Source organism: Capricornis sumatraensis, chromosome 2, assembly GCF_032405125.1.
Source record: "Capricornis sumatraensis isolate serow.1 chromosome 2, serow.2, whole genome shotgun sequence".
In the NCBI taxonomy this organism is placed as follows: domain Eukaryota; kingdom Metazoa; phylum Chordata; class Mammalia; order Artiodactyla; family Bovidae; genus Capricornis; species Capricornis sumatraensis.
In genome coordinates, this window is record NC_091070.1 from 95,780,651 (window position 1) to 95,801,191 (window position 20,541).

General features: G+C 41.3%; 1 protein-coding gene across 1 annotated transcript in view; it reads right to left on the bottom strand.

Annotated features, from left to right (window-relative positions):
- Positions 1 to 3,633: 3,633 nt before the first annotated feature.
- LVRN (laeverin) overlaps positions 3,634 to 20,541 on the bottom strand; it is a 69,375-nt gene continuing 52,467 nt past the window's right edge. The window contains exons 14-20 of the mRNA XM_068966485.1: positions 19,539 to 19,692; positions 17,984 to 18,078; positions 15,946 to 16,053; positions 14,579 to 14,746; positions 14,224 to 14,364; positions 6,614 to 6,689; positions 3,634 to 3,774 (exon numbers count right to left, since the gene is read on the bottom strand). Of these exons, the coding sequence (XP_068822586.1) occupies positions 3,634 to 3,774; positions 6,614 to 6,689; positions 14,224 to 14,364; positions 14,579 to 14,746; positions 15,946 to 16,053; positions 17,984 to 18,078; positions 19,539 to 19,692 (883 nt within the window). The remainder of the gene's footprint in view (positions 3,775 to 6,613; positions 6,690 to 14,223; positions 14,365 to 14,578; positions 14,747 to 15,945; positions 16,054 to 17,983; positions 18,079 to 19,538; positions 19,693 to 20,541) is intronic.

The following is a 20,541-nucleotide window of genomic DNA, read 5'->3' on the forward strand; positions in this document are numbered from 1 at the left end:
ATGTGAGACCATGGATGTTTACAACCCCATGGACTGTAGCCTGCCAGGTTCCTCTGTCCATGGGACTCTCCAGGCAAGAATACTGGAGTAGGTTGCCAGGACCCCGCCCCCCCCCCAGGGATCTTCCCAACCCAGGGATCAAACCCGCATCTCTTATATCTCCTGCATTGACAGGCGGGTTCTTTACCACTAGCACCACCTGGAAAGCTATATGTGTAAATCTATCCAGTTACTGAGAACTGCTAACATCAATACCTTCAATTTCAATCCAACAACAAAGGGTTCATTCTAGTTTTTCCTTTTGCATATCAGCAACTCCCTTCTCCAGCAGTGAGAAATCTGCACCCTACTGTCATTTGTAAATTGTCTTATTTGATCCATACCCCAGTGGTAACCATGCTTCCATCTCTGCCTGCCCCTCATCCCATAGAATGACTTCCTCTTTCTCCTCAGGCACTGATACCTTATGCTGAACCCCCCTCCAATCTGAACGTCCTCTCCACCCCACTGTGGGACTCCCCGACTCTCACCCTGTTTGGGCTCTGATGGTCTGTGTCATAAGCTAGCTCCTTGCACCGTGTGACCACTCTACTCAGCCTTCAAGCTGCTCCCTGCTGGCTGGATTCCCTCTTCACCTACTCAAGCTCTTACACCCTGTTCCAGCTGCCCCTCAGCTCCCACTGATATTGATGCCTCACTCTTAGGACTGACCTGTTTATGAAAGGAAGGGGAAAGGAAGAGTCCAAATAACTCTTCAACACATGTACAGTGAAGAACGTCTTTGCTGAATGTTGTGTAATTGGACAGAAGATTGAGCTGGAGGCAATATATGTGTAGTTTCTAAAGCTGACTACTCTATATAATTCGTTTATACAAAGGAGCAGTTATATTTATTTTTAAGCCTCTCTTAAACCTTGAGATAATCCTGCTAGAGTCTGGATGGAAAAAAAGATAGCATTTACTGGAGTAAACAGGAAAAGTAATCAAGCAGGGCTTTTAAAAGCCCATTTTGCTTCTTCCTTCTTCAGAATAAATTGCTGTACAAACTGGCCCCAGAGCTCTAAGTTACGGAGCATCCAGAGTCCTCAAGACTAAGGCATTCGTTCTTTCACTTAAGGTCACCAATGGAAGGTCACCAAATGGGTCTGAGGAGCAAAAAAGGACAAGATTGTAAGGAAAACTTTAATTTCTGACTGTCAAATTGAAAAAAATCATGAATACATTGCATATCTTATGAACCTGTTGTAGGATGAACAGTACAAAGCAAACTGGATGGGTCAAAAAATTGTGTTACAGTTGTGGTGCTAGTAGACAAGCTGGCTCATTGGTCATGAAAGTATTTCTATCATTTAGACAAATCTGCCACAGTGTCACTGCCTGACTTACTGCTATCACAGTAACCAATAATTACTTCTTTTTATACTAAATATAAGGCATGATTTAATAAAACGTAATAAAATGCTTATCTGGAGTAACTGGCTTCCTCCAAGTACAAGAAAGTGTATATTGTTCAAAACTCTTGTTCATGTTTAGAGGAAGGACTATCAGCAAGATATCTGTGCATTTGGTTTGAATAAACGTTTTCAGTGCTGTGTAAAGACTACAGAAGCTATACTATAATAGGACTTGGTCAACAAATGGTCTGAAGAACCTGGTGTGCTCCTCTGGTGGGCCTGGCATCGCCTACCAACAGGCGTCAGGGCCCACTCGGACCCCCGGGCACCAGCGTCCAAGTACACTTGGTGGAGTGAGAGCACAGGAGGGGAGGAAGATCAAGGAGAGGGGATATGGACAAGCAGGTGGAAGGACAGCTGAAATGCCTGGAAAGGGAGAAGGCCAGGGGAAGCCAAGGGGAGAGAGCGGGTGGAAGTGGAGGGGAGGAGAGGAGGAGAGAGCAGTGGGGAGGATACGTGACACGGTGATGGAGAGATGCGCCGGACGATTGGGAGAGACACAGGAAATAGAGAATGCACATTTAAAAAAACACAGGGCGATAGTGCACAGTGATAATTCGAAGCCATGGAGGCGGTTTATTGCTTACATTTTAAATTGCTGAACTTAAAGAACAGTCTCCTGGACCCACAATCCATCATCAAGTCTGCGCAGACGGCTTTGGCTTGTTCTCACGCCCCATAGTTTCCCACTCCCTTGCAGGGAGAATCTTCCTGTAAGGTGAATATGAAAGTGAGCTAAAAAAAAACCCTTAGATCACATTTTCTTGAGCTTATATGACATATTTAAAGGCTTTTCCTAAAGGGCAGCTGCTATATAACACAGGGAACTCAGCTCGGTGCTCTGTGATGACCTACAGGGGCGGGAGGGAGGCTCAAGAGAGATGAGACCTATGCATACATACAGCGGATTCATGTGGCAAGCAGAAACCAACACAACATTGTAAAGCAATTATATTCCAATTTCTTTTCAATTTTAAAAAGAGGTTTTCCATTGACATAATCAGTCTTTACAGCATCACTCTGAGGTAGATAGGAGATGTGTAGTTTTACCCCCATTCTGTAAAAACAAAATCAAAATTAAACAAGAATTAAAACAGTAGACACACAAAGTCTAGAGTAGGGTGATTTGCCTTAGCAGTCCTGATTAAATCAGAGGTAACAAAACTGAGCTAATTCTGTACATGGGGACTGATGACAACGTTTAAAGTTGTCCAGACTACAAACAAGTTCAATTTGGCCAATTGAAACCCCATTTCGAACTTAATCCCCCTGAGTGCAAAGTTGTAAAGATGATGATGCTCTGGTTAAACCGTTAGTCCTATTTCTCTTTATTTGACCATTTTCCTTTGCACCAGAGATGAGCCCATAATTGCTATTTGTCTGTTGACATCACTATTTTTGTGGCTACACTTTGGCTGAAAGACAGTCCATCCCACAGGTGAAGTATACAGTCCAGAGCTTCAGCAGAGCCATGGTCTCCATCTGGTCTCCACAACAGCGATCCTCCAGGGACTTCCTGGGTGCTATGACCCGGTCTCTTTGTGACACCAGGAGGTCCAGTAGCCAGTAAAGTGTGAGGCGACGCAGCAGACACTGGGGAGAGAGACAGGGGCAGGAGCAGGCTCGTTTCTTGCCTCTGGGGCACTTAACGTGGCTCATAAAATTGTTCTTTTAAAAAGTTGCATTTCTGTGGCTTTTTCTGTCTACCAGTGAATATTATTTTTCTGGTTTCTGTTTCATTACACTGTTGTGTCATTTGCTTATTACTCTTTTCAGTATTGAACTAAATAAACCCTAGAATTGCAAATTTGTGTTTCCCTCAGAAAAGAATGCTCTCATTTACCTAATGATGTAATATTCCACTGGCCTTCACAACAGAATAAGCGAAATTTTGCAAGGTAAATTTGTTTTTCCAAGGCATTTAAAGTAAATTGTGTGGTTTGTAGCCTGACATGAAGCAAAATCTTCCCCAGAAATGCAGCACGGTTGGCCAAATCCCCAACAGTCGCTGAGCCACAGAGCCAAATGCGACAACATGGGAGGAACAGGACTCTGAGCAGCACATGTGACTGAAATGCAAACAACAAAACATGGGGTTTTCCAGACTCCGAGAATATTGGAAGACAAAACTGTGAGCACATTCTAATCTGCAAGTGAAAGGCCAAAAGTCACCAGTAAATCATGTGTTTTTCCGCAGCCACGCCGCTATCCTGGCACTTCGCTCTTTGCCTTTCAGGTTCTCGTCCCTTATTGTCTGTAACTTGGCCTGAACTGTGAGTCTCTGGTGCTCCTCCAACATGTTACTGCAAAACTGCTGCAGCTGAAAGAACAGATAGATGGTCAGTCCATCAGTGCCGCTGAACTTCTCACTTAGACACAGCAAGACACAGCTCATGTGAGGTAGCAGCGTGATCTTGCAAACAGATGAATGGCAGTTGGAATGAGCAGAAGTGTGTGTCCCTGAGGAGACTGCAACTGAGAAAATATGACGAAGAATATGCCTGTCCTGAAGAAGCCGATGTAGAGAGGAAGTTCCAGGAAGTAGAAAATTTGTCTACTTTATTTGCTGCTCTATTCCCCCAGCAGCACACAGTAGGTCTTCAACAAAGATTTCCTGATTCGTGTTGGATATTAGACCAGATTTGTGGACAGAGAGACCTTCCCTCTTCTCAAAAATAACGTAATTTCCAAAGTGCAAACCCAGTACACAGCATCTGTTTCTTTACAAACGTTATCCTTACGAGTACTTATAGTGGATCGTCCATTGGCTAAACTTCACTGAGTCAGGTCAGGCATTCAGTTATAAGAACATTTGTTCCAATATCACATACAAGCCAGATGCCAAGCGATGGACAAGATATATGTCAAAAGTCTGTTTCTGTGTCATTGGATAAGAACTCAGAACACACGTTACCATAAAATGATAGTGTACCCTGCTGTTTCTCCTCCTGGCAGGAGGGGAAGGGGACGGCAGAGGATGAGATGGTTGGATGGCATCGCTGACTCAATGGACATGAGTTTGAGCAAGTTCTGGGAGTTGGTGGTGGACAGGGAAGCCTGGCGTGCTGCAGTCCGTGGGGTCGCAAAGAGTCGGACAGGACTGAGCGATTGAACTGAACTGATCCTGTTTTTTAGTCGCTAAGTCTTGTCTGACTCTTTTGTGACCCCATGGACTAAAGCCCATCAGGCTCCTCTGTCCATGGGATTCTCCAGACAAGAATACTGGAGTGGGTTGCCATTTCCTTCTTCAGGGGATCTTCCTGATCCAGGAATCAAACTCCAATCTTCTGCATTGGCAGGTAGATTCTTTACCAATGAGCCAACAAACTTCACAAAAGGTCACTTAAACTTTTAATATATTTGAAATTAAGTAACAACAGGGTTGTCATGCCTAACTATATAATGCAGAAGAAAAGTAAGGTTCTAGGATAAAGTAGATTAAGGGGAAAAAGCAAACCTCTCTCTCTCCCCCACACCTGGGCATTCCTGCCAGGCAGTGGGAGCCACACGCCAGCAGCATGGTCCCAGACTGAGTCTGCAGGGGGCGGGAGGGGAGTGTGGGACTGTGGGGGGCTTCATAGGCGCTTGAGAGCACGAGAGAGGCCAGGTTCCAGCAGACAAGAGAAGAAAGACCAGATCAAGAGATGTGAGAGTGGATAAAAACTGCTGGTATGGAGGGGAAAAGGGATTCATGTGACTTTCATTTTCCTTTTTTAGTAATTATTTTCGATATTACCATGTGAACTGATACAAATAGGACTGTTGGGCATGAACAGCTTTTCGATAAGGATATTCATGGGAGCTAACTTACTTGTTTTCAAAATTGCAATAATTGAACCACTACTAAATCCATTTCTGTGTTTTTTAAAAAATGAACCATCAGTGATTGTAGACTTTTGGAACTTTGAGGAGTGCTAAAGTTATACAAACTTCATTCACTCATTCAATAACAATGGGAACACTTTTCCAGCTTCTGTAGAGATAAAGTTGAACTGAGGCACTTTTGAAGAGATCAACACACAAACTCAGTTTTGCTTGTAGGAGCTGCCACTTCAGCATTTTTGGGTGTGCCCCTCACTCTCTTGTCTGGGGAATCCCTGATAAATTAAATCCTGACAGCTCAGTCTCAGGCAGGCCAAAACTCAAGCAAAGATCCTTCCTCCAGGAATTATCAGTTTTTCCTCTCTCACAGTAACAACTACATAGGATGATTTGGGTGCATGGAGGAGAGGGTGTCAGTCAGTTAATTAGAAGTGTCCCAGAGTATGTGTGTGGAGCAGGGTCTAAAACGATGATTAGGAATTATCCAGCCAAAGACAGGCATGAAGAAGCCATGAGACAGAGGTAGACTGTTTCTGAAATCTAGGAAATGTGCAACGACATAATTTAAGAAATTTTCTAAGTGGAATGGTGTAACTAAAGGAAATGTGTCCAGAGGTGCCTATGTTCTTATTCTCTGAAACAGTTCGTGAAGAAGGCAAAACTTAAGACGGAGAGTAAGGCAGCCAGATTATGAAGGGTCTTGTGAGCTAATGAAAAGACTTCTAAATTTTTTGTGAGAACTATGATGAGCAGGGCAATGAGTGGCAACACTGTGACGGATGGGAAGGAGGGAAGACAGGACCAGGGTGCTGAGGCCGCAGTCTGTTCCAATGACTCAGATGTGAAATGGTGAAATCCAACCCTCCATGAATAAGAATCGGAGAAGGCAATGGCACCCCACTCCAGTACTCTTGCCTGGAAAGTCCCATGGACGGAGGAGCCTGGTAGGCTGCAGTCCATGGGGTCGCTACAGTTGGGCACGACTGAGCGACTTCACTTTCACTTTTCACTTTCATGCATTGGAGAAGGAAATGGCAACCCACTCCAGTGTTCTTGCCTGGAGAATCCCAGGGACGGGGGAGCCTGGTGGGCTGCTGTCTATGGGGTCGCACGGAGTCGGGCACGACTGAAGCGACTTAGCAGCAGTATGAATAAGAATGGTCTCTATTTCGGGAGCAAGGCAGAATTAAAAGACATTTCCTGCACAGCGATAATAGCACCGATAGAGCACAGAAGGTAACAATTCAGATAAGCTTATTATTTTTAATTTTAGCAACTCCAAATTACATAAAAATGGCTTCTACGTTATCATAATTCACACTATCTATACTACTTACCTCTAAGATCTGTGAATCTGTACGTATGGTTCTCCCGATTACATATAGTAGGGTAACCAATGATTGTGTTCCATACCTATAAAGCAACAAACCACTAATCAGGAGTGGAAAATGTTTCGTGAGACAAAGCTACACAGCAGGTAAATGCTAAGTATACAGTCCCTACTAACCCCTAACTCCCAAATCTAAGCAAAACATATATAAAGTAGTTTAGCTTCATCTTTTAATAGAAAATTCATGCTGTAGAAAAGTCTATTAGCACGAAGAAGTAATTCCAGTTAAATACTGATTTATGTAACACATGGTTTGAAAAGTTTCATATAAATGTAAAAAGCTCTCCTTAAAAACAGTAACAGCAACTGCACTCATCTTTTAAAATGAAGTGGTTAGAATAGATGTCACACACCCCAAATTAAGAACATTTAAAAGAGAACAAGGAAATATTCAATGTACATTCCTTAAAAATGTGGTTAATACAGAATCAGTTTCAGAAGCTCTGACTTAAATACCATGAAAGCTTATTGAAACTTTCGTATTTGTGCTTTTTCAGAAGAGGATCCATATCTTCAGGGATTCTCAAAATGCTGGTGCTCCCTGATGGCTAAGTACTCTGGGTTTCCTTGACCCCCCTCAAGAGGCCTGGCCACTGAAATTCCCTTTTAGTTTAGTGACCCTGAATGCCTGACAAGAACTGCCTGACAAACAGCCACGAAGCATTGCTGTGGAAAGACAGCAGATACGTACCTGCTCAGAGTGCTGCTGTGGTTAAAAAAGCAAAGAAAGACTTTTGGATGCGTTAAAAAAAGAAAGAAAATTAAAATAGGTTAATACAATGGAATGGACAAGAAAGGATTGAACTACCGTTGTCTTATTCATAGCTGAGTCACACAACTGACTTACTCCCAAAATGAATACTTGAAACTAAAACTTGTGAGAATTAACATTGGCATCTGTGTGACGAAGGTGGAAGAGAACAGTGCTTTTGTCCTTTTTTAAGTTCCCAGCTGTAAGGTAAACTGAATCTACTTCAGCACAGTGGAGAACAAGCGACCGTCTACATATAATTCAGGCAAGCAAACCTGTTTCTATGGGGAAAGAAGAAATGTTTCTTAGCTCTTCAGTTTTGCTGGCCAGGTATAAAAAGCCTGTGAAATGACTCAAGAAATTTGACACAATTTGAGAAGAAACTGAGTTTAAAAAATAAAAGGTAGGAAATGGGAAAACAGTGTGGAGATTCCTTAAAAAACTGGAAATAGAACTACCTTATGACCCAGCAATCCCACTGCTGGGCATACACACCGAGGAAACCAGAATGGAAAGAGACACATGTACCCCAATGTTCATCGCAGCACTGTTTATAATAGCCAGGACATGGAAACAATCCATCAGCAGATGAATGGATAAGAAAGCTGTGGTACATATACACAATGGAGTATTACTCAGCCGTTAAAAAGAATACATTTGAATCAGTTCTGATGAGATGGATGAAACTGGAGCCGATTATACAGAGTGAAGTAAGCCAGAAAGAAAAACACCAATACAGTATGCTAACACATATATATGGAATTTAGAAAGATGGCAATGATGACCCTGTATGCAAGACAGCAAAAAAGACACAGATGTGTATAACGGACTTTTGGACTCAGAGGGAGAGGGAGAGGGTGGGATGATTTGGGAGAATGGCATTGAAACATGTATACTATCATGTAAGAATCGAATCGCCAGTGTATGTCCGATGCAGGATACAGCATGCTTGGGGCTGGTACATGGGGATGACCCAGAGGGATGTTGTGGGGAGGGAGGTGGGAGGGGGGTTCATGTTTGGGAACGCATGTACACCCGTGGTGGATTCATGTCAATGTATGGCAAAACCAATACAGTATTGTAAAGTAAAATAAAGTAAAAATAAAAATTAGAAAAAAAAAAGGTAGGAAATAGAAGAAAACTACTTACATTGCTAAATGTGTGATTTTTCTAGCAAATAAAGAGAAAAGCTATGCTAAAAGCTGAGTTGGGTTCGAAGACACCTTGGGACAACTTGTAAATTGTCAAAATGGGGAATCACATATAGTTAAAAGCATCGGTGTGGACACTGAATGCGATGATGTGTGTTGAAGCACCTATCAGGGTACGTGGCACTCTTCCTTCCTATTCTTGAAAGTTTAAAGAGGAGATATTTTTGAGACAGATGATTTCTTTCTCCTGTTGAAAGAGTAATCTCTCTGAAATAGCACTCAACAAAAATACATGTTACAAATAGTTTATCTGCCAGTAGTGTATTAACGTGAGGGCAGGACCCAGTGTTTGTCGGTATGGCTGCCCCTTCAAGAAACTGGTGACATTCAGGGCTGCTGCTGCTAAGCCGCTTCAGTCGTGTCCGACTCTGTGTGACCCCACAGAGGGCAGCCCACCAGGCTCCCCCGTTCCTGGGATTCTCCAGGCAAGAACACTGGAGGGGGTTGCCATTTCCTCCTCCAATGCGTGAAAGTGAAAAGTGAAAGTGAAGTCGCTCAGTCGTGTCCAACTCTCAGCGACCCCATGGACTGCAGCCTTCCAGGCTCCTCCACCCATAGGATTTTCCAGGCTCAAGAGTACTGGAGTGGGGTGCCATTGCCTTCTCCAACACTCAGGGCTAGCCAGGGTGATTTGGAACGTTAGTCCATCTCACCTTGCACACCTTCCTCTTCCCTCCTTTCTCGCATCCGTCCCCCCCCCCCCACATCCCTTCTCCCGCCACATCTGGCTTCCTGCAACAAGCATGGAGGCACCCGGGCATCCAGCCTGACCCAGTGACAGGCGATGGGAATGGGCCCTCCCGTGCCTCAGCATGCCACTCTGATAACATCTTAATTCTCTTGGTTGTTTCAATCTAACCCTTTCAGCTGCATGTTCCCCATCATGAAATAGAACAGAGTAAAGTGAAAATGAGTGTAAGTTTTCAAGCTTAAGACTTCAGCCAGTGCAACACATTTGGAGAGAATTCCCTGCTGGTCTGGTGGTTAGGTCTCCATGCTCCCACTGCAGGGGATACAGGTTCGATCCCTGGTGGGGGAACAAAGATCCTGCAGGCTGTGTGGCTCAGCCAACATATACATAATTTATATTATTATAATTCATATATTATTATTAAACATATTTGTTACATACAATAAATAATAAATTTAAAGAAATAAACTGGAGCAATCAAAAAATGAAAGAGAAAAGTGCTGCCAATTAAAATGGCACAAAAAAATTAAATAAGTAAATAAAATGGCACAAAGTTTTGGGAAGTTAAAAAACTTATCTGGAGAAGAAATTAAGCATTTGGTGAAGAAGAGGGTAAGATTTATTCAGGTTGAAACAGATGACACTTTGTATTCTATATTCAAGTAAAACTAGGGTTTTCCTATGGGCCACAAAGTCTACATTGTTTTATAAAAGCCGAAAGCAAGGTAACAAGGATAATACAAATAACGTTTCTACTGCATCCAATGAAACATCACAAAAAAATCGTGTTGCTTTATGGCTATTTACATGTTCTTTCATAGGGTCTGTCCACAGCTGCAGATATATGTAATGACTTCTCTATAACCTGAAAGATGTCTTTATGGTTAATGGAAGCTCCTTCACTGGGATCAGGACCCAAAAGATCTCTCTCTAAGAATGAACTAAATGCCCCGTGACTGCCGGTACAGAGCCCTGAACAGGGGAGTGAGAGAAGCAAGAGCAAACCATTGTGCTCAAGCGAATAGTCCTACACACACTTTCAGATCAGGCTCCCTGGGCTCAGCTGGGAACAGACGTTCCTGGACTGCTACTGGCAGTGTCTCAACTGTTTCGCTTGGCCAGCCCTACCTGCTGCTTTCCGGGGCCTTACGCTCCAGCCAGTTATGCAGGCCTGTCCCCAGTCAGACTCTCAGCCCTGCCCTCCCAGCATTTACTGGTGTCCTCCTCTCCACACAGAAGGGGGTTTCTTCCAACTCAAGCCCCTTCTTCTCTCAATCCCCAGAGCCCTTTCCATCTGTCCTCTGTAGTATTTATCAGACACCATGTCTTCATCACTTTATAACCCCTACAACAGCTTGAACCAACTGTGCCTTGGCATAGAAAAACTAGAACATTTATTACCAGAAAAACCTTACAGTTGATCACATACAACTTCTTCCATTTTATACAACTTTTTAACCAAGGCCTAAAACTTAACTAGTGGGCCATCAATAAACAAAGGTTGGTCTAGTTTCAGTTCCAGATAAGAGGGTGAGAGAATTTAGTTTCTCATCTGTCTTTGTTTTGGAACAACTGAGGCACCGGCAGAATGACAGTTTATGTCAGCACAGACAGTACAAAGCAGGATCACAGTGACAAGACACTGGGCTAGATGCTAGATTTCCTTCTGAAGGGCTTCTCGGAGCTTTGTGATGCTAACATATACTGTGAATTTGAGAGAGTTAAAGTAGTTCCCAAACTGATTCGGCTACTGCCTCCCTTGTTTACACAAGGCTTGTCAGTATCTTCCATGAATAACGCTCAGTGACTTTCAGAAAACTAAGATCATGGCATCTGATCCCATCACTTCATGAGAAATAGATGGGGAAACAGTGGAAACAGTGTCAGACTTTATCTTTTCGGGCTCCAAACTCACTGCAGATGGTGATTGCAGCCATGAAATGAAAAGATGCTTACTCCTTGGAAGGAAAGTTATGACCAACCTAGACAGCATATTAAAAAGCAGAGATATTACTTTGCCAACAATCCATCTAGTCAAGGCTATGGTTTTTCCAGTGGTCATGTATGGATGTGAGAGTTGGACTGTGAAGAAAGCTGAGCACCAAAGAATTGATGCTTTTGAACTATGGTGTTGGAGAAGACTCTTGAGAGTCCCTTGGACTGCAAGGAGATCCAACCAGTCCATCCTAAAGGAGATCAGTCCTGGGTGTTCATTGGAAGGACTGATGCTAAAGCTGAAGCTCCAGTACTTTGACCACCTCATGCGAAGAGTTGACTCATTGGAAAAGACTCTGATGCTGGGAGGGATTGGGGGCAGGAGGAGAAGGGGATGACAGAGGATGAGATGGCTGGATGGCATCACCGACTCGATGGACATGAGTTTGAGTGAACTCCGGGAGTTGGTGATGGACAGGGAGGCCTGGTGTGCTGCGATTCATGGGGTCCCAGAGAGTCGGACACGACTGAGCGACTGAACTGAACTGAACTGAAACATTCTGGAGAAACACGAGTTTCAAAGCTAACTCACAAGTGATCAGTCACATTTTAGCAAATTCAGAATAAATCCTGTTCACTTAAATATGATAAATGTTAAATTTGTCATAGCATTTGTTTACTTGTCTCATATCATTTTATGAAGACTGGTGACATACAACTATTTGTGTTAAATATAACTGTTTAATAAGTGAGAAGTAAATATTCTGCTATACAAAGAATAAGGTAAGCATCCTGGTACCATTTTAATGTAGAAAACATTTGAATATTAATTTGAAATTTTATGTCCTCTTATAATCCACATACATTATTACTATTCAAAATCATTTTCAAAATTCAGCAAGACTGGTGACTATAAATTGAATCCTAAAAATAAATCTTTTAGATGTAGAAGGCAAATTTACTTGAGTCTCAAAGAAGTTTTGTAGCAGAATGGGCAAGTGAACTGAGATTAATTTATCATAAATAGAAAAGAAAAGCATCTATTTTATGAGCATAGCATTTTGTTAAAAGATAAAAAAATTTAAGCCATGGTTAAAAGTGAATGCATTTATAATTCTAAGAACTGCTCAGGGATGATGAAATATCCATTTAGAGTTGTTCTTTTAAACAAAGGAAGTCCTTCTATACTCGTGTTTAATACAGTTAGATCATTTAAATAAATTACAAGACAATGGACTTTTTAGAGTATTGCAAACATGCTTCTGTTCTCCAAATGCAGAAAAAAATTCTTCTGAGGGATAAAAATTAAAACACATTTAAATTAAGAGCAATCTTTCCCACAGGTTGATCAAGCCATTTGCAAGAGCTTCACTAGTTAGATGTGCTTTGTATGGTATAGAAAGAGAGGGAAAATGAACCGAGGGGCTGTTTTACCCCATAGAGCAGGGCTGTGCAATCGAATTCTCTCCAGGATGGAAACGCTCTCTGGTCTATTACGGTAGCTACTGGCCACACTGAGCACTTAAAACAAGGCTAGTACAACTGCCTTGAACTGAATTTCAAATTTATTTAATTGCAGTTAATTTACATTTAAACAGCCATATGTTAGCTAGTAGCCAGTGTATTGAGCAATGCAGCCTTAGTTAATTTTTTAATCTGGTGCCAGTTGGTTCCTTGTTAAACTACACCTGGGTCACTCAGGGGACTGTCGAAAGGTATAGATTTTGCACCTATTCTGACAGATTCTGATTTTTAAGGAGTAGGTGGGCTTGGAAGCCTTTAGATGTATGGGACACTCCAGGTGATTACAAAGCTCTGCCTCCCGGGGGCGGGGGCGGGGGCGAGTCAGTGGTAAACAATCCGCCTGCCAATGCAGGAGATAGAGGAGACCTGAGTTTGATCTCTGGGTTGGGAAGATCCCCTGGAGGAGGAAATGGCAATCCATTCTAGTATTCTTGCCTGGAAAACTCCAGGGACAGAGGATCCTGGTGGGCGACAGTCCCTGGGGTTGCAAAGAGTCAGACTAGACTAGGCACGCAACATTAGAAAGGGTCAGGTTTGTGCTTGCGCTCCCCTGTCTGTGTGTGGATATGACCCTGGACTGACAGGCACCATGTCACCTTCAGACACAATATGAAAGACCCTTAACACTTACAAATACACACAAGTGCCCGGCACTAGGAAGCACTGAGCCTGGGAAGTAATGTGAAGCTGGGTCTTAATTCTGGGCTTTTAAGAAGGCATGGTTAATTAAGGCTTTCAGTGACTGTGAAGCTGGGGAGATCTCAGCCAGGAGAAGGATGTTGAATCTCATTGTCTTCCTGCCCTTTGACCGTCGCCGAAGACCATCAGTAAAATAGCTTCATTCCCTCCCCCTCCAAAAAAGAATGTATGGTTAAGTCATGTTCTAAAAAAAGCAATTATTAAAGGCAAGCTATTTGATTCATGCATTTCAATGTCTATTTTACCTGACAGGCTATGAAGCAAGCATATTTAATCTTAAAAGGTGAAAAACATAAAATGTTCTATAATATGGAACCCAAATATATCAAGGGAATCTGACAAAAGACGCAAGCTCAGCATCCAAGCATATGTAGTAATATGTTGCATATGTTGTTTCTTAAAGATATGGCGATGTATTTCACAAAACAAAATGGAAAATGTACACTCATACCGAAAAACACGACTTACTCTAATCTGTGTCTCTGAAGACAAGATTCTTAGTGGGCAAAATGGGGAAACTGAGGTAGATAAATATCTCATGCAAAACTACATTCACAAAGAAAGCCAAAACCAAGGATAAGTGATCTTATCTTCCACGAAGCTGGTGTGTGGTAAGACTAAATGCAGGAAAAATAACCACTTTTCTAGGCAACATGAAGGCTTTTAGGGACCTAGCCAGACTAAACCTGAGCCATTCACCAGCTGGAAGACATGAAGAAAAGGGTGGTTTCACATTTCCTCCTCACCTTTCGCTCACAGCTTGCCAATTGTTGATTAAAAAGTCCTTTGCAACATATCGGCCAACTTCAGATGCTTCTGCAACAGCTTCGATGACATTTGTTTCATTAAAAGCGAAAGGAGACACAGTAATGGCATAATCCATATATCTGTAAAAGCGCGTTTGGCAGAAAATAAATATGTAAAAATTATTCAATAGAAAGAGTATAAGTGGAGTTAAAAATCCCATATGGTTCTAAGTTAGTGGTGCATAAATATGTTTCATATTAATTCTTACATTAGCTCATGTCTGTTTTTCTCCCTTCAGTTTATTAATTGCATTCCTCCACCAAGAACTTTTTCAAGTTAAGTTATAATAATCACCTGTTAAGTATCCATGGATCTTTACTGCAGCTCATTGCATAAGCAAGTTGAATCCTTTCTTCTTCCTTTGTGTTATTATTGTAGATTTTTAACAAAAAATCCCATTCTTTATCATTTCCCAAAGCAATGCCATAACATAAAATAACATTTTTAACTGGATTAGGTATTCTGTAAGACACAACATGCAATGATATTTTTCATAGCAGTTAAGATATATATTAATCTAGGTTGTCACATATTTAGAAGTATGCTGCTGCTGCTAAGTCACTTCAGTCGTGTTCAACTCTGTGCGACCCCATAGATGGCAGCCCACCAGGCTCCGCCGTCCTCGGGATTCTCCAGGCAAGAACACTGAAGGATAAATCTAGAAAAAATGTCTGCCATCTCAGATATGAATATCAAAAGCTGGAATCTAGAAAAGCAACTGTGAAAACTGTCATTCACACTAACATCTTGAAGTCATCAAATTAGTTTAGAAACTAAGGAGGTTTGAGGGAGAAACAAATTAGAATAGTACAAACAGTGTATGTTGATAATTCTGTTTGATTTCATATATTATTATCACATTTTCTAAGAGTCCATCTGAGGGCATATATTCAAGGTAATATAATGAAACGAAAATGACAGAGTATTGGTCTCAGCTGTCAATGAAGCTGAAAACTTAGAGATGCGCTGATGCACTTTTATATGTATGAATAAATAACCATAAAGTACAACCTAAATAAGCACAGGTGCTTTTTAGCGAATGTACTGGTAATGAGAGGTCCTGAGTGAGAATTCAGTGTATAAATTCTGATCTATTTTGAACTGTGGTATTAGAGAAGACTCTTGAGAGTCCCTTGGACTGCAAGGAGAGCCAACCAGTCTATCCTAAAGGAAATCAGTCCTGAATATTCATTGGAAGGACTGATGCTGAAGCTGAAACTCCAATACTTTGGCCACCTGATGCGAAAAACTGACTCATTTGAAAAGACCCTGATGCTGTGAGGGATTGGGGGCAGGAGGAGAAGGGGCCGACAGAGGATGAGATGGTTGGACGGCATCACCGACTCAATGGACATGAGTTTGAGCCAGCTCCGGGAGTTGGTGAAGAACAGGGAGGCCTGGCATTCTACAGTCCACGGGGTCGCAAAGAGTCAGACACGACTGAGTGACTGGACTGAATTGATTGTTATGCACAGACCTTCATGAGACAATTCTGTGTGTGTATCTGTTTTTAAAGGATATTTGAAAAAAAATAAAAAGAGAAAGAGATTATGTAAGTAAAAACAAAATGTTCCTTTCCAGAGTAAAAGCATCAAACATTGAGAGACACTGTTGGTGCTGAAAGAGGGCAAAAAGAAGAGCAATTATAATAGGACTCTTACTCATTCTCTGGATGGTTCATCCAGTTTCTGAAGAGTTCTCTGGACAGCTGAAGACAGTCCTCAAGACCCAACCAACATGCAGTTCCAAAAACTTTTTCCAGTAATATTCTTGAAGGAAAAGTCAAAGAACATTTATTTTTCATTACTACATTTATATTTTTCTGCTTCCAAAAATATGTGTTTCATAAAAAGATGGGTATTTTAAAAACATCCTTCCAATAATATCAGGTTTGTTAAAAAATAGCCTTTGTGGATGGCAACTATATTTAAGGTTCAGGGAAATATTTGCTGAGACGTTCTCAGGCACCAAATAAGCTCTCAGACTGGTATTTTTTTGAAGGTAAGAAATAAATTACTGCCATCCTTCATCTCCCTCAAACACACATTGGTGTACACGCACACCACATCTGTTATCAATTTATTTTTTCTCTCTCATACAACAATTGGCTTACAGATTTTAAAAAATGACTTTAGAGTATCTGATATAATACACTTAAAAATAAAGTTCTTTCTCTACACATGAAAACAGAGGGAATGGTTTATTTCTCTCCTCTGATGCTCTGCCTTCCCTCGCTTCAGCTTCCATTTTTCCCTCTGCCCCTCCTAGCTATTAATGTCATCTCCAGAAAAGGAATGGAGGTTTCTGTTTTGTTTTCATAGTTGAGCAGAGGTATGTGTTATGATTGCAAAGAAAGTAGGTTCAAAAGAACATGGAGAGAGAGAAACAATGATAAATCCAGATAAGTGTGACGTGTGACTCCTCACACTCTGCAGTTTGGAGTCAGAGTTTAAAGGAACTCAGAAGGGTCATAAGTTTTCCAGAAAATACAAGAGCCAAATCTCCTTTGTTCCACCCTCCCTCTGGTTTGCTCTCTGCCTGGCCTGACCTTCTGATAAGCAGTAGTAGTAAGACAGGGGTGGAAGGCTTCTGAGAGACAGCTCTGACCACTCACTACACATTCACTCCTCTCTCCACCCTTCCCAAGCTGGCAGCAGCAAGAAGGAATTCTCTGGAAGCACAATCTAACTCCCGAGGTTGGCCCCAGGATGCTACAAAAAACAGGTCATTTCAGGCCAGTGCAGGAGAGCCAAGGCCACAGCTGGTTAACAAAGGTGCTGCCTGGTTGGGCCTTTCTGCTCACCTATCCACTTGCCTATCCACTCTCCATTCCAGCTCCTCCCCCTGTCTTCCATCCATCTGGAAATCCAATGCCATGTCCTTCTAGTCACACTCTCTAGGCTAAAATCTCTCCCCTTTTAGAAGGGAACTCGTGAGAGAGAATAATCACCTTTTGTACAGTTTGTATTTTTTGCTTGGTTTAACTGACTTCAGCCTGATATTGACTAGAGCTGTAGATGGAATTCCTGCACCGTTCATTGTTGATCACAAATCCCCTCTTCAAATCTGGAAGCCCAGCCTACCTTCTGTCACAGGGTCCTGCAGCCCTGTCTTGCCTTTCACCCCCTTCCCAGACTAGCATTATAGCTTACTCCCCCACCAAACCAATGTCATTCACAATATTTGCTCATGCTCACACACCGATGATTGATACAGGTCACTGTATGATGTTTGATGATTTGATCACTAGTCATCAACCTCCCTCATCATATTTGCATAATGTTAGAATTTCTCTTTGACATACATAATGGAACTTTTCCCTGTTTCATCGATAACACACAGAGTGGAATGTTTTCTTCTGTGGCCTTCCGATACCCTTCATTTGTACTAGCTGGTTTTGCTTAGCACAACTTTTCACCAAAAGTACAACTTACTTAAGATTTCAACCTGGAGCATAATAGTTGAGAATATAAAGCTATACGTGTATACACGTATGTGCTTTGCAGGTAAATTAAGATCCCTAACTACTATTTCCCATTAAGATGTATGTAGCTCACCCATCTCAAAGCTACTATTCTCAAATTGCACACAAATCTCTCAGTGAATCGTTAACTATTAGGATCTTATTTTATGAATCTGGAAACCTGTCCATTAATAAGAATCATTTAATTCAATTGTCACTGTTCAGAAAGTACATACAGGGCTAAATAGTCCTCCTGCAAAGCTGTCACATTTTCACGAATCATGGTTGAGTAAGTATTCCATATTGAGATAAGTCTCTTCAACAGATACTTCTATAAACAATAAAGAGAATATTAGTTAGTTCTGCTCACAACGCTGTTTGCACTGCTTTTCCCTTGTCTGAAAAGACATTAACAGAGAGGTGACAGATATTTCTTCAGAAAGAAACTTCATTTGTTACTAAATGTTTAAATGATTTTTTAAAACATTTTAGGTTCACTTTCTTCATAAGAAAGCGATATGTAAACAACATGATGTGTGTAAGCACAGTGCCTGGCACAGAGTAGGAGCTTAATCAGTATTAGCCACTCTTATCACTTCCTATCACCCCAAAATTTCTAGTTCTCTTTAAAATAGAGGGGAAAAAAGGGGAAAAAATATAAGACAAACGTTCTACCTTGAAACTTTCAAACTTTCATGCTTAGTGTGTATATATATATACAAAAACAAGGAACACTGATTTATGCCTTGGACAAATGTAAACCCTGGATACAAAATAAGATTTCTTCAACTGAGCTATTGGCTGGTAAATAACAGCATTTTACAGTCATATATTTACCAATACATCCCTCAGAACAGTATTATTCATTGAAATTCTTTAAAAAAAATAAGTGTGAGCTTTTACTTCTTTACTCACCGGCCAAGATCAGATGTCATCAGTGAGCCACCTCAACCCCACAGACATCCAAGCGCCTCCTACTGGTCACTATGCCCACATTCAGGTACATTTACATCAGCACTTTAGACACTAGATGAAAGAAAGTCTGGAACTCCAAGGTGCTTGTGATTTTGCTCTCAGATGGCCCTGGAAACTCACTTGAAACCCTTACCTAACACATCTGCTGTTTTGTTTGTGGTCCCCAAATCTCCGAGGGGCTGCACCCAAACTTAGGCTTTTCCTATGCCATCTATCTTATGATCACCGGATCACTGTTAAAGACCTAATAATGGAAACTTCCCGTTTTATTGATGCTATTTCCCCCTTTTATAAGGACAAGATGGCACAGTCATTTCTTCATTCATTAACTCTAATTTCCACATCTCTCTTCCCAATATCAAAAGCAGCTTCAAAATATCTACTTTTCTAGAACATGGCTCTCTGGTTTCAAGGGCTGGCCCTATAAATCAGAGTATATAAATTGTGGATCGAGAACTGTGAAAAGTCATTCTGTTTACCAACAATCTTTTAGGAAAACAGTTGTTAATAGACACTATCCTTTCTTTATATAAAAAAGAAAAGTATATTGCTTCCATCCACTTCTGGTTTCTTAAGACACACTGACACCTCAGCAAGAACACAGTACCTTCTCTCACATACATCTCCCAGGGCAGATGTATGACCAAGGTATTTTCTTTTAAGAATAAGCAACTATTCCTAAGAAAATGAATATATACAGAACTAACAGGCTCTTATTTGGGGAAAGACTAGTTTCACAGGTGCTACCTAAAATATGGAAGGAAGATGAAACGAAAGAATTATTTTTAAAAACCATCTCACAAAGAATGAATTTACCTTTAACAATGGATATATTTCATAGTTGTTCCCATCAGAAACAAGATCCCTGGTTACTAGGTTCATCAAAACTGCATGCCACACTATGATTTCATCTTCTTCAGCAAGGTACTTGGTTAAATCAAGTGCTGTTTCAATTTTGATATAATCGTTTCTGTTTGGTTTTTAAAAACACAACAAAGATTCAAAAAAGCCTTTCTTTGCTAAATGATCTGCACACTTTCCATGTTTGTTACACGATTCAGTGCCTGATTTCAAGAAGGTATATGAAATCAAGAAGCTAGAGGGCAAAGGTCCCATCTCGTTGACTAGGTGGAACCCAAGCAATGTTGACAGGCTCTCCATTTCAATTTGATAGATTCAAGGTCAATGAATACAATAAAGTAGCAAAGAAGAAAAATATAGGTATGTGATGGGAGGGACAGGGAAGGCTTTCTGGAGGAGGAACTTGAAAAAAGAATGAAGGAAGAATAGGACTAGAATAAGCAGAAAGATAGAGGAAGGCAGTTAGGACAAAGAGGGGGTTCATGGCAGACCAACTTAACCAAGGCAGGGAATTTCTTCTGTGTGTACTGAGAGATGGGGACTAATAGGTAATCAAAAGTGTGGAGAGGGTTGATTATCAGGATAAAGAATTTACATTTGGTGGGAAGGTATTTAAACAATCAGGGTAACATCATGAAATTGATGCCTTAAAACTTTGTTTCAGTTTGTGCTGCAGAAGACAGAATAGAATTCTTAAAGGACTAACAGCTAGAAGCTTAAGGTGACAGGCCAGGCAAAAGGTGATGCAAATTTGACTTAGCAAGGAAACAATGAAGGTGATGAGTGAGGTGAGAATCCAAAAGACATTCCCCAGATCCCCAGAATGAATAGATAAGACACAGTGACTGGATGAGAGATGGAGAGAGACAGGAGGGTCAAGGATATCTCTAATGTTTCAGGTGGGGGAGATGGGAAGAATAGTAGTATCTTTGACAAAGAGAGATTGATAGTAGCAATT